This window comes from Stegodyphus dumicola, chromosome X2, assembly GCF_044657685.1.
Source record: "Stegodyphus dumicola isolate Sdum_Otavi_A_Nest chromosome X2, ASM4465768v1".
Classification (NCBI taxonomy): domain Eukaryota; kingdom Metazoa; phylum Arthropoda; class Arachnida; order Araneae; family Eresidae; genus Stegodyphus; species Stegodyphus dumicola.
This window is the reverse complement of record NC_140781.1, coordinates 154,078,766-154,093,451: the sequence shown is the minus strand read 5'-3', so window position 1 is coordinate 154,093,451 and position 14,686 is coordinate 154,078,766. Positions and strand designations below refer to the sequence as shown.

General features: G+C 33.7%; 1 protein-coding gene across 1 annotated transcript in view; it reads left to right on the top strand.

Annotated features, from left to right (window-relative positions):
• The window catches only part of rau (RA domain-containing protein rau), a 101,071-nt gene that overhangs the window by 15,687 nt on the left and 70,698 nt on the right, over positions 1 to 14,686 (top strand). The window contains exon 2 of the mRNA XM_035354417.2: positions 3,193 to 3,401. Within this exon, the coding sequence (XP_035210308.1) occupies positions 3,222 to 3,401 (180 nt within the window). The 5' untranslated portion in view covers positions 3,193 to 3,221. The remainder of the gene's footprint in view (positions 1 to 3,192; positions 3,402 to 14,686) is intronic.

Below are 14,686 nucleotides of genomic sequence, written 5' to 3'. Positions count from 1 at the left end.
AGGATTTGGTAGCATGGCTGGTATTTTTGCCTGTGCGTAATTCCATCCTTTTTTTCCTGCCTGCTTCGCAGAAAGATAAAGGTTTTTTTTATCCCCCCAACTGAATTTCCCTCTAATTTTAAAATGGAATTTTTTTAACGTACAACCTGTTGCAACAGCAAATACGACAATACATAAAACTATGCAATAAATATATAACAGACCTGTACTTTAGCAAAATGAGAAGCATGGCCCCTCCCGCCACTGTATCGCTGTATTAGCCAATAAAAAATTAATAGGAAAATGTCTCCTACGGGGACCTTCTTGGTAACTAAATTTCTATCCTCCATCTTTATGCATTTGCTGTATGCTTCCAAGCCCCCTCTTTTTTTCTTTCATTGATAATAACTTAGAACGCTGTTTTCCAAACATTTTAGCCTCGCGACTCACATAAATGCAGTTCCTATGAGAAAAAGAGTGTAAAATAGGAGATTCCAAGGAAACAAAGCAGTTATGGAGTTAATAATAAACAAATGTAGATATTAACAGTAAATTAATAATTATATTGATTGGTAATTATGTATATATATATTAATTGTACGGTAAGAAATAGGTTGCTTTAAAACTTTTGATGAGCTATCAAAAATTGCCTGTCGACGCGCTGGTAGGTCAAGCCTCCTGACGTAGAGCAATTAGAAAAGAATCTTATACGTTAAGGAATAATGATTCATTTTTAGAAATATTTTTTTTTATGAGGCAGATCGACATCTGTTGGATGAAGAGGTGAAAAGCATCACATTTCAGACAAAATAGCAGAGACAAAACCAATTCTATAGCTTGAAGAAAGTGAACCTATTTAATAACTATTGGGATATTATTAGGTGTTGAAGCTAATAGCAGCAGGTCTCTGAAGTTATGTGTTAAAAGTGTAAATTCTGAGGATTGTTTTATTAAAATTTGTGCTGCGTTTTAAGCTTCTTTGCGTCACTTGCTAAACTAAACATCCTTTTTCTTAAATAATGGCTTCTACGAAGAATAAGCTGTTTCTAAAAATGCATTTAAAAGGAAAAAATGATGTTTTAAAATTTATTGAAAATTATTAGCTTAAACGTATACAGGACAATTTCAAATAATGCAATTTGAGCAATAACAGTAAGTTTGAATGTCTACAAGGGTATAAAAAAATGGAAAATGAGCATTGAAGTTCTTAAAAAATAAAAAATTTTGCCTTTAAATTAGGTTCGAAATCACGAAATTCAGAAAACAAACAATTTAGACTTTTACAGTGGTTGACTTGGTTGCATTTGATTTAGAATTTTTGCAGTGCAGGCTTTTCCCTGTTATGGGTAACGATCCAATAACAAGTCAGTTCGTATCGTAACAAGTTTTGTACTTTTTGTTTTATTATGTAATTGCATATATATTTATTTATTGATCCGTATATTATTTAAGTGATCATTAAAATAATATTTGTGTATGCTTTGATTTATTAATATTATTAAATTATTATATTTTAAAAAGCCTTTTTCTTCCCGTCTTTTCTCTTTCTTCTCTTTTTAAGTAATACAAGATAGTCTTAACAAATTGCAGCTACGGGCATATGGGTCGCGATAATAAAATGTTAGGAAAGTGCTAGAATGGTGAATAGAATGACTCACTTACCTACACAAAGATAATTGTTTAAATTACAATGAGCACTTAATGAAATTACAACGAGAATTTAAATTACAATGAGCTTGTAATATTATGAACTGTAAAATATTTTTATATCTTTTATATATGTGCTTCAAATTTAATTTAAAATGATTGTAATATAGAAGGGGAAATATAATACCCAGCGTTAGGTTTTAATTTCTGTACGATCCTATATGTTAACAAGGCAAAATTAGCAAAAAATGAGAAACTTAATTGGAAAATAGGGGTTAAAATATGCCCCAGAGCTTGGCAATATTCCTATTAAAAAATGGGTTACTATGTTTCTTATTAATGTTTATGGTAGTTTGCTAGCAGATAATTGCAGCAGCTAAAACCTTAAGAGATTATCTTCAGTAGATCGGTGGAAATGGTGTTTTTCGAAGAGACTGAAAACCGATGGAAATTTCCCATTCGTTTCGTGGGTAACCAGAATTCCTATACTTTCTTTCATTATTTAACAAGAATTCGCTCATATAATGAAAGGGGAAAATTGCGGTTCCTAGAATCTTCTTTCTGAGTCTTAGTTCATGACCGTTAATTACGAGTTCCAAATAGTTGACGGAGCTTTGCCAAAGTCTTGTCGCTGAATAGTATGTAAGATTTTACCAAAGAATGTAATAAAAACTTGTAAGGAAATTAGATTCTTTATATCCCTTGAAATGTTTAAAGGCGTTCCTAAATGCACAAGTGAAGAAATGGGTTAATATAGAATAATAGAAAGTTCATGTTGAAGTGTTTACCTCTCTTTGCAGTCTGAATTTCAGAAGAAATTAGTAGGTATATTTTTACCTAATGAAAATGTTAGTAATTTAAGCGCGACAAAGTAATTGAAATAAGTATTGAAAAAGGGAGAGTTCGAATATCGAAATGAATTGAAAACAAATTCGACAAAATATATACACTTATATTCGACAATATCAATTAATGAACCAAATATATTTTGTCGAATATATAACACATATATTCGACAAAATATATTTGGTTCATTAATTGATTAAGGCAAAGCCCTCAAGAGCTATCTTAAATGTAATACATAACTAATTAAAGTAAAAAGAACAAACGATTCAAAATATATTTTATCATTTCTTCTCCACATGAATTTAATTCTTCATCTATTAGTAGCTTTAAAAAAAAGAAGATTGAGTTTAAAATGTCAAAATATCCTTTCTCCGACACCTCTTCAAAATAATTAGTATGCTTTTTTGAGGAAGTCAAAAAGTAGGGCATGGTAATTGAGAATTAAATTAACAAAGAACGTTTAATTAGAGTAGAAAATGGGACACATGTGATACCCGTCTTATTTTTCCTCTGTATTCCCCCCTTTTAATATCAATATTTTGTATGCAGTTGAATGTATTGTTGTCAAACGTAAACATCCTTTTTCAGTTCATATTTCAAAGTGATTATGAAATTTTTTTGTTCATTCAGCAATTCGTTGCCTAATTTAGCATTTAGTAAAGTTGTCAGTTTATGGTAAAAATTTAGACGAAACTTCTGATTGTTGCTTTTGTTTTTCAGCTGACGAGTGAAAATGCTTTGAGGAGGGGATGCTGAAGCACGTGTCCTCTACAAATTTGTCCCCGTACAAGGTACAAAAATGCCTTTCCCGGGACACAGTCAGCCTGTCGAGCAGTTTGAGCTTCGGTAGTTCTGGTGCCCAAGAACCATTATCCAGTCGTTCCTCTAGCACAAGCAGTTTGCATGACGTTATTGCCCGGCCGCCTAAGGTGAGTACATACGTCTTTGGAACAAAATTCAAAAATGCATCATCATTGCATAACTACGACAGCGCATAAAAGTGCCCGTTAAAAAGAGGTGTCTTGACACTTCCGAATATCTGGAGTTATAAGTAAGCCAATCAATTGCGTGCAGCAAAGAAAATATGCTGTTGGGATTTGGTTATAATGCATTGCGTGCGGATGGAAATTCTTTGACACGCTTGAATGATTATGTTGAGTCTAGCAACCTTAGTAAATAAAATTTAAACGCTGTAATTCTTCGTTTCATGATCCATTTCTTAACTACCTAGAGCTACTTAATGCACTACATTGAATAATTGCATTTATTATCTCCAAGGATCTTTTTCTGCCAGTGCCTGGTCTTTGTACATCTTGTGAGCATTCATTCTTTCTGTTTAACATTCCAGTTAGATTATTTACAATTGGTTATATTTTAGAAGCTTTGTATGTCAAGATCTTTAGAATTCTAAAAGCAATAAAGCAATAAGTTTAAACGCTTCCTCTGTTCTATGTCATTTCTGTTTTCATAAACATAAATAAGCCGAGGACTTAGTTAAATCGAGAATTACTTCCTGGGTGGCAGTGCTTTTGTCTTCTTAATCCCTCAGCTCCTTATTTGCTTCCATAATAACCGTGGCCATCAATGTGACGTCATCCGAGGGATTATAATTCTTTGATTCTGAAGATGTCTTCTGTTCAAACTTCATGGTACTGATTTCTATAAGGCAGAGTAGACTGTTGGGTGTTTTTATCGCATGTATGTCCAAGATTTGAGGTAAAGAATAACTGAACGTGACTTTTTATTGCGAGAACTATATATCTGTATATTAATGTAACCAACAATATAACCTATGTAGAAAACTCAAAAATATTTTAAAGCAACTCATCTTCTGTTTAAATGTGGGGCAATAAATTGCGTTTGTTTTCTTTTTGCGTTAAACACCAGTTTATTATTGAACATATAAAGTATAATGTTAAAGAGTTTCAGATTTTAAAAAAATGGGATAGTTGATAATTTTACCGATAAATCGCAGACATTATAAAATAAAATCTTGAACTCTTTTCCAAAATTGTACTACGGAACTAATTTTTTAATTAATTGTAATTTTGATACTGCTGAAAGAAGTAAGTCCGCAGAACTATCTGCTGTGTGTCTAGACTAGTCTTCATACATTTTCTACGCCTGAGGTGAGAAATAAATGTCTATGTATAATTAACCGTTTCAGAATTTTATTACGAATAACAGTAAATTGAGATCTTGCGATCAAAATTGTGTCTTTGAAGTTCTTTCTGGACGTAGGGCTGCGTAGCGCCAGTCGCAAATTGAAGATGAACGGTAAGAAAATCATTGCATATTAGTTTAAAAGGGATGTAGAATATTTTGTTTGCTAACGATATTTAAAAAAAATTAAGGATAGGCCAAAAATAACTAACAGCTGAATAATAAGCTCATACTCTATTGATAGTAAGGTACTTAATAGTGCTTTTCAATGCACTCTTTGCGTCAAATTGATTATTAGATAAAAATAAAAGGCGGAGACGTATGGAATCCATTGTCCTGTTAAAAACAAGATCACTGTAACGGAATTCGAATAATCATCGATCTCAATTACGTATTTTGGCCCACCTTGTAATAATATGGCGTAATCAAGAAGCCTCAGAATTATGCTCTGAAAAACTCGTTTCTAAAACTGCAAGTCCTTAAGCAAACACTTTCGCTTTTAATGCGGATGTCTTACATTTAACTGAACTCGAGACGGGCTCTTACGAATATGTTTGTTTTTTATTTTTGCCTATTCACCTGTTGCAGATTGACCTCGAAAAAGAGAGAAAGAAGCATTAGGTCGTAGTTTCATTTCTTTCGGAAAACCCCTTTCGAAAGAGCGAAAACATTGGCTGAGGTTCAGACTCATCGTCCTTCCCAATGCTTTGGCAAAAGGCCAAACGTTTTTGCTTTTGTACCTGGTTAAAATGGCCTTTCCTCAGCTAATTACAAAGAATATGTGCAAAGTCTTGTTTGTCAGCTGTAGTGGATGAAACATGTTTTTATTTAGCACCGCGGTCTCCTTAGTATGCGGAAGTTAAAAATTATATTGCATAATCGTAATAATTAGCAAAATTAGTATAGAAAAATGCGTTTCAGTGTATACATCAGCAGCACTGTTTCAACAGGTGACTTAACGTAATATTTGCTTATGTCTAATAAAAATACAATTTTAAGCATTAAATCATGTAAAAGGCCTTTGTGATTCATTTGAATACTTCTCAAATATTGAATCATTACTTATGACATTTTTGCTATTAGTTTAAATGCAAGATATTAATTCTCCTTTGTATGTGATATATTACCAATGTTTTGCTGTTTAGCAAATAAATTCTGGGTGTATATTCTTTGTTTTTTGTTTTAATAGTTAGTAACAAATGTAGGCATACCGCTTAATACAACGAACAGACGCAGTTCACGTTTTCTTTTTATAAGACGTGCACTATTCACATTACAAGACATTTATTTTGCATTAAGCCTTGAATAAACTTCAGAAACATATTTATATATTCATGGACATATAAAGCATTATCATTTAGAAATAATGCTTAAAAAAAGGTATGTCTTGTTCTTCTTTATTTACTAATCCAAGCATTAAAATCGGCCTGTTTTAAATAAAATGCTTAAAATTAGAAGTCTACGTTAAATCCGATTTCTTATAAGAACTGTGTTGTGTTTCTTTTTTATGAACATACGAAGCAGCTTGAAGTAATTTTTCTGCAACTATCATTTGCTTACTTTACTAAATAAGAAAATGCCTTAATTCATCAGTGTAGAAGAAAATGGTACAATGTTGAGGATACTAAAGTAAGCTATATCTACCAAAGTCGTGCCGCCCACATATTTCGGCACCAGGTTTTTAAGTTTTGAAAATTATAAAATTATGTGAATATTTTTTATTACCTTTCACATAAATACTTAATTTATTATATTTTAATTTTGGACTTTTTCTCATTTTTCATTGAGGCAAGATCTGGAGTATACGCGAAAATCCAAAGGTCGCGAAATGGTAAAAAGGAGTGCGTGTTTAAATTATCTCACAAAGCTACGATTTCCAAATTGCGGGTTGCGACTTATCACTGGGTAAGAAGACAAATTGTGGAGGGTCGTGAATAGTTTTGAAGGCTTCTCTTTCGTCTATAACCAGTTGTATATTTAAAATTATTAATTAGTTTTTAGTTATTAATTAGCTGCAAATAGTTGCGCACATTTTGATTAGTATTCCATTACTTTTTCTTTGGTTTTTTTTTTCTTTCTTCCTGTATTTTTTTAAGCCTACCAGTGGCTTAAAAGTAAAATCGCTGAATTGCTGGTAATTTATTACGATTTCAAGTCCCAGCGAATGGTCTGGCTACGTAGAATTTTTCGTGATTTTATCCATGTGCATAAATACGAACTAGTTCCCTTAAAAACCCTCCACGAAGGCATCTCTTGTCTTAAGCAGACAGTCCATGTGTGCTTTGACGCTAACTGAAATAATCCAGTTCCTCTTTTTTCATCACCAAACTATGTGTGTATGGGTCTGCAAAAGCTGCAACCATGCACACATATGGGCCGGGCTAATAAAATGTTTAGCAAGCATTGCCGTAGAGGTTGGAATCCTTTGCAGTTTTCAAAGTTATCTTTTTTGCTTATTTTAAATATAATTTGATATATATAAAGAATAAAAAATGATTTGTTGTAAGTAGTTACGAAATTCGTAGTGAAGTGAGATTTCACGAATAGAATGTTAATAATTCCATTTTTATGTAAAGAAATTTGCAAAAAATGAAGGAAAACGAATTATAATTTTAAATTCAAATATGTTTTTTGGTGTGACATCTTCGCTCTTTTTATCACGCTTAAAAACGGGTAATTGGACTAAATATTGTTATATCCAAATTGTAACCAAATTGAGAAGAATCACGCATTTTACATTGGTACTGACCCTTTAATATTCTGTTTTACTCTTCATACAACACTTTTCTTACTTAAATCGCCCTTCCTCCTGTTCTGTTTATCTTGCGTAATTTACTCTCTCTGTAATCATTTTAATCTTTGCAACATGGCGTTAACCCTTTAATATATTTCATTACTATGCATATGTCTTTTTTCTGTCTAAAATCGTCTCGTTTCTTTCTTTTTTTTAATTTCATTTGTCTTGTCTACCTTTTTTCTGTCTGCGGTTTCTAATGGTATGTAATGGACTTGTTGGGATTCCATCTGACGTACTTGCCATTCATTACTCTGGCACGAGCAATACACACAAGTGCTCTCGTTTCTTATATCCGTGTTTTAGTTCTTTTTTCTTTTGTTTAAATACTTCTCGAGTTTTCCTTGTCTTTATCTATAGTGCGTTAATTGTCGAGTTGTTTGTCTTTTTAGCCGTCATTCTGCCCTTTCTGAAAGATTGGAGCTGGTGTTTGTATGATGTATTGTTCTTTAAACTTGTGAGGATCATTTGTTACTGGAATGTTGTTTGAAGACTGCTTTGTTATGGTGAAGATGGATATTCGAGTTTTCTTTCGTTTGACTCAATTAAATTTTACTTAATATCTGTGAATTTCGCTATATTAGCTCAGTAGTGGCCTGTAATACGCATGCAGTCCGTGAGGTCTTTTTTTTTTTTTTTTTTTTTGCGTAAAACGGGTAGGTTAACAAATTTATTATTACTGACAAAATTTCCGAATATTTTTATACTTCTCACCATCTTATGACTATCATTATACCATACGCTCCCAGCTTGCAGACTACGAAGGCATGGTAGGAAGGTGGGAGAAATACCTTGTATACTCCCCCTTTTAAAGGGCGACTGGGGTTTTTAGTTTTGTAATAAAAATATTGTCTTTTTTTTGCATATGTAAATTTTTCAAAAAGGAATTATAGATAAGCAGCAGTGAGTGGTTAAGTTATCTTTCACGTGCATTTTATAGAAGACATCTGCAAATTCAGATTTATTCAGTTTCTCTCTTACTGCAGAGACTTGTATTTCATAATTTGCACGACATCTGGCTTTACAAAATTGCCTAATTTTCGCTCATGAAAAAAAATCCTTTTCCTGCTTACTCCTTCACACTGAAAATCAAACTAAAAGTCATGTAAATGGACACGTTTATAAACTGAACGTCATCATCACGACGATCAAACTCCTGTACCGATACACGAATTCATTCGGGAAGATTCTTCTCGTTGCGCTTTTGACTCATTTTACAACTTAGAAAAAAAGATTGATCGATGGCGAGAACTTCGACATCATATCTTCGGCGCATCGGGGAAAAAAAAAAAAAAAAAAAGGAGCATTAGATTATTATTTCTTGATGAGGCAGACGCCGCTCTAATTTGCATACGTGTTGCGAGGACGGAATGAGGAATGTCCGGTTTTGTCAGCTGTGTCCCGTTGGAGTGGGATTTGCTGGGAAAAGCGAAACCTGCTGTGCAAACACTTCTGCCCACGGATTCAACCGCAACGGATTTCCTGCGGCATGTCGACAATGTTGAAATATTCGTTAAAGATGGATAATGAATTTCATCTTCCATCCACGCGTATCGATACATGTGTTCGTTTTCCCTCACTTTCTAGTACATTTATTCTCATTAAATAAGGATTTATGAATTTTAATCTTACTGCTTTTTATTGCTTAGTTCCTGGAGTATGTGTTTTAAAAATCTTTCTCTTCTTTGGCCATCCCCTCCATATGTATGTGTGCGTGAAAATGTATCTTTGAGTAATATGTGCTCCAAAATTCTCGAAGTCTATTCTCAGTTCAAGTAAAACTCTTACATGTTTATTGAGGAACAGCTTGAATTCTGCTTGAAACATATTTACTCCTATTTTATCTTGAGATTAATGCCAATGAAATTTTGCGTTGCGATAATTAATTAAATCTGTAAGAAATTCTGTAGGTAGAATTGATTAATTGCCTTAATTGTTAATTCCACGTGCGTGGTGCTGTGGGGTAAGTGGTTAATACGGCCAAAAAGCAAGTGAAAGATTCATGTTTCGAATTCCTGTAACAGTGATTTTCTATATTTCTTGCTTCGGAAAACCTAAAAGCCTCTTCAGTGGCACCCTAACTAAATTATGGTCGACGGTAAGTCATCCCCATTTGAGTTTCTTTTACTGGGTCTCATGCTTGTTCACAGATGCCCTTTAGTGGGGCATAATTATCACATTTTTCTGTGTGTGCTCTTGTTATATAAATACACTCCTGGTTAAAAAAATAAGGAACAAAAGCAAAACACGGAATAAAACAAAAACTGTATAATGAATATACGTAAAATTAATTCAAGGGGTTGGTGTGGCATTACTAGACTACAGCAAAGAATGCGCAAGGGAGACGTCATGCTAATAACGGGTAATGATACCCTCTAGCTAAAATGCGTGTTTTTAACAACGGCGAGGCAAGCTGATAATATGTCTTTGATCGCTTGTTGTGGCAGTAACGCTCATCCTTGTAGTAATGCATGTCGGAGCTCGTGAAGGGTACCTGCGACCTGCTATCCATCGTTCCAACATGTTTTACACATGCTCTATAGAATTCAGGTCCGATGATCTAGCCGGCCACGGTAGATGTGGAATTTCTTCCCTCTCCATATAACTTCGCAGCACTCGAGCTCTGTGGGGGCGGGCGTTATTATCGTCCATAAACATCGCGTCGTTACCTATCGCAGCAATAAAAGGACGCACAAGAGGGTGTAGAATTTCGTCACAATATCGGACACGAAGCTTTGGATGTGTGTCCCAGGTTCTAACGTTTACATGTGATTTCCCTGTGTATAATGAGATTACAAAACCTCGTCAGAACCCTTGGAAAGTTCTTAACTAAAACGGTTTCTCTAAAGCAGCAGCCCGTAAATAAGCTAAAAGAAATAAAGACATGTGAATAACTTTGCAGTTAAGTCGAGATGCCATAGGAGAAAGCAGAAGGAAAAGACTAGCTTATGGACTTTCAAATAAAGTAGTCTAGAAAAGCAAATGAAATAAAATCTATAAATCATGTTTTCAGTTTGTGGCTGTTTGATTAATTTCAGCTTGTACTTCATTCTGAGCTTACCAGACACTATTATTCGAAATTTTAATCAGCTTCACACTTTCGCTCAGTTAGCTAGCTTTAACTTTTGGGAGCCATATTTTAGTTCATGTTCATGAAAGTGTTATTGTAAAACGTGAAACAGTTTAAAGTAAAATATATTGCGGCAGTAATTCAAAGCTTAAACCCTAGAGAGGTCTTGATCAAATGAGAGTCCTGATATGCACCCCTACGGAATATACGCAATTAAGCTTTGAAGCTGCTGTATGTCAATGTACTGATCAGTTATCAGTATTACAATGCAATGATTTGATCGCTTAGCCTTCTTACTTTTTGCTACTTTATGCGTCCAAGATAAGGAAGAAGGGATCACAAAAAGTATCGTTTTGCTGCTATTTGCGCATTATTACTGTTTCAAAGTAGACTATTATATAAAGTTTCAAAACAATGATACGCAAAACAATGATTTCAAACAATAATATATTTTCAAACTAAGAAAAGTCTGTTTTGCTAGCTTTGTGTTCTTTACGGCACGTATCTTTTTTTTAATTGTTTTCGTTTTCATTTACTATGGCAAATTAAAAAAAATATTTAGTTATTATAGATTTTCCCTTCCTTGCGATTTTCATAACTTTAATACAGCGTCTTAGCATTATTGTATTTGTTACTGTTTGTATTCAGTACTTGATTTGTCTTCATAATTACTTCTATTTGAGAAAAACCACAGCACGCCACTAGAATACGTGTATGTATCTCAATGCGATTGCAATTGCATTTAAAGCAATAATGAAACTATGCAGTATCATTGTTAAGAAGTGATTCATCCGCAGTTCTTGAAAGCTTGAGATGACATACTTCTTGTGCAATGAGTAAAAGTCTGGTTTTTTAACTTATTTCTCAAAAAGAGGAAATCTAGAAAGTTAGAAAATGAAGTAATGGTAATAACCCAGTTTAAGAAAGAATACTACTGCTCATTTACCGGCTGCGTAGCAATAACCGCTCTTTCTATTTTACTTCCTCCCTTGACCAGGACAAGCTAGCTAAAAGCAAAATTCTGTGGTTATCTGCGCTAAATACCTGTTCATTTCTGCTTTCCCCATATGGCTATAATTTGGGGGAATGTTTTATCTCGGTCACATGCTTCTCATTAGTAATTGATTGATCTTTTCTCTTCCGAACATATCTAGAAAATTTATCTTAGAAATAGTACTGTATATTTAGGAGTTACTTGTTGAAAATACAGCCTGTTGAGAATTACCAAATGAGTTTTGTTATGCCCTAGATGCGGTAAGGTAAACTGGCGGTTTGGAAAAGCCTTTCCAAAAAAGGTGATTTATTTTTCGAAGAGCTTTTTGGTTTTGGGTTAAATAAATCGAATTGACATTTTGTAAAATGTGCTGCTTAATGTTATGTAATTGAATAGGTCGTTGCGCTTTTAATTATCAATGGAAAGTTTGCCAGTTTCTTTCGTGGTTAAATTCTGTACCTGTTGTAATACATAAAAGTTTTGAATTCAAATCGCTGTGAAATCTGTGCATATCTTACAATTGAATCAGCGTTATTTCTATAAAATTTAAATATTTGCAATTGACTGGAATGCTTTTGGAAGCTTTAGGCAATTAATTAAACTTTCTGATGATCTAGATTTATTTTTTAAGTGATTTGAAGTATTTATTGTTGACTGTGTAAATTTTTCTAGTGTGCAAGAATGATTTGTTAAGTATTAGAAAAATGTATTGATAAACAAACTGTACATTCTTTTAATTTAGCTTAACACACAAATGATGTTATTAAATTTAAGCTTAGTTGCATTAAATATTCTCTTCATGCAATTTTGCTAACAGTGATGAACTCTTAAATTAAATATCAGCTGGAAATTTAGCTTCATCTTTGGCTATATTTAGCATGGTATGTTGCAAAAGCTACCAGGAGTTATTAAAATAATAAGAAATACCAAGTATTAAAATGATTATCTTTTATTATCTTTTATTAATCTAGCGTAAGATCACTCCTGAAATGTAATACAATCTGAATTCGATTAAGAATGGAATTGTATAAGTTATGAATTACACAAATTCCATTCTTAGTCGATCTTTAAATTAAAAAAATATTTCACTCTGCTGTATGGATAAGTTGTACAGTATCTTGTAGAGATGTTAGTAGTTGATATCGATTTCTAGTATTTCTTCCTCTGAATCATATGACAGTATTTCGACTATAAATCACAATGGGAGAGATTGTGTAGGTCAGGGAAGATATTTTCTTCATACCACGAACGGACAGATCAGTTGTATGGCTGGGAGCATTGTCATCCAGGAAAATACTATCACCTGCAGAAAACAGTGTTTTCGTCAAAATAATGGCTAAAATTTTAACTCGTGGTTTCCTTATTTCTAGCGTTACTTAAAAGCTTGCGGGAAATTATGAGATGGCGGCCCAAAACTGACAAATCCGCCTCCATGATTGGTTAGTATGGCTTGCTTAGTTGGCATGAGAATCCAAATCGTACCACTGTAAAAGCACACCACTGTAAAAGATATTTTGCATTCATATCTGTTACAAACGGCTTGAAAATTTCTACACATTCTATGAATATTTTGCTTGTTTCCTTCCGAATCCCGAATTGCTTGTTTCCTTCCGAATTGCAATTTTTGATACTAGAACAGAATGAACTCTCAGGTTATTTTTAGATGTCGCCGTTTTCTTCTGTACCATGTCTTTTATATTCAGCTTTCTTTTTCTAGTATTAATATGTTTCGCAGAAGATGTTTTACCATGAACTTATACTGTCATGATTTTCGACACCATAGCACCCAGTACTCTGGAGGTTGCGATGAGAAATGTTCCCAAGCATACGAAACTCAACGACTTGCTCACAGTTTGTAAGCTCTGACGTCTTAGATTATGCACAAAACAGGGGACCCATAGCTTTTCTACTGATAGCTATATAAAACTGTCCACATTACTTACACGGGATAAACACAAAAACAATAATAAAAAAAAAAGTTTGTTTTTTTATGAATACAAAACACGTTAAGCATCGGTACATTTTATAAACATTTGTACATCTGTGTATTTTGATAAGTATTCGTACTGGCTGCGAAGAAATTGTCGAACTTCAGAAGGGAAAATGTATGTAAGTTCTATACCACGCGTAACAAAAATAATAAAGTCGTTCCATGGAGCGACCGATTGAAAAGGTAAAGCTGAACGTCAGTATGTTTTGTAATGACGTCACTAGCCTACTGTGTAGAGAATCTGGGCCCAGTTGCCTGCTTTTGGCAAATTTACTTTTCTTTATTGACTTCGTTTTGACTCTGAAAGTTGAGTTGATTCTTTGGATTGAATTATGGATTCCTTGCGTGTGCTGGAGGGATTATCACACTGTTATTCAGTGAAAATTGAGGAAAATCGTAGATAAGTTTTTAGCACATATCGCCTTTTTTAACAGCGATATCAGTATTTGAAACATAAATTATGGTAATGTTTTTGACTCTCTATTACTTAATTTGAGGGTGCACTATTTTGATTTTGCATGAATGCCGATAAATCAGAATGCTCGCATTTAGTATATGTAGTAGTTTTACCCATTTTATTTGCTATGAAAACTGAATTATTTCCACTGAAAATTGTAACAGGAAGTTTTCAAGTATCCGCTTATCGCTGCGGTTGTTATATTCCTCAAATTTCCCCCTTCTTTCTTCTAATCTACTCTATTAGTTCTGGAAGCAAACGCCAGTTGCGGCAAAATTGTCCAATCCTGCAAGGAAAAAATAGCAACATGCCATCCGTCCGCTACTGAAGTACCCGCGCTTGAAACTTGATCAGCGTGTAGTGGTTGTGAAAACGGAAACCTCGAAACTACCCAAGAGAGAAATTAATAAATGAACCGGGAAAGAATTCTCTAAATAGACAAGGCTCGAAAATGGCGTCATGAACCTCCAGATAAGGGTCTGGCGGGGGACCACATGGGATTCAGGCTGTGCTGATGAGGAATTGCTTTACGAACAGTTGTACTGTGTTTAAACTTTGCAATTTAGGAGTCACAAACAATACTTAATTTGTTCGATCATCGTGGTTTTTGGTTTGAATAGAATGAATAGTACTTTGTTAGAAATTATGTTAGCTTAGACAAAACATGATTGTGATTTTTTTTCAACAAATACAACTGCTTTTATGCTTTTAAATACTGCATAGTGTGAACAGCTTTCATTACTTTA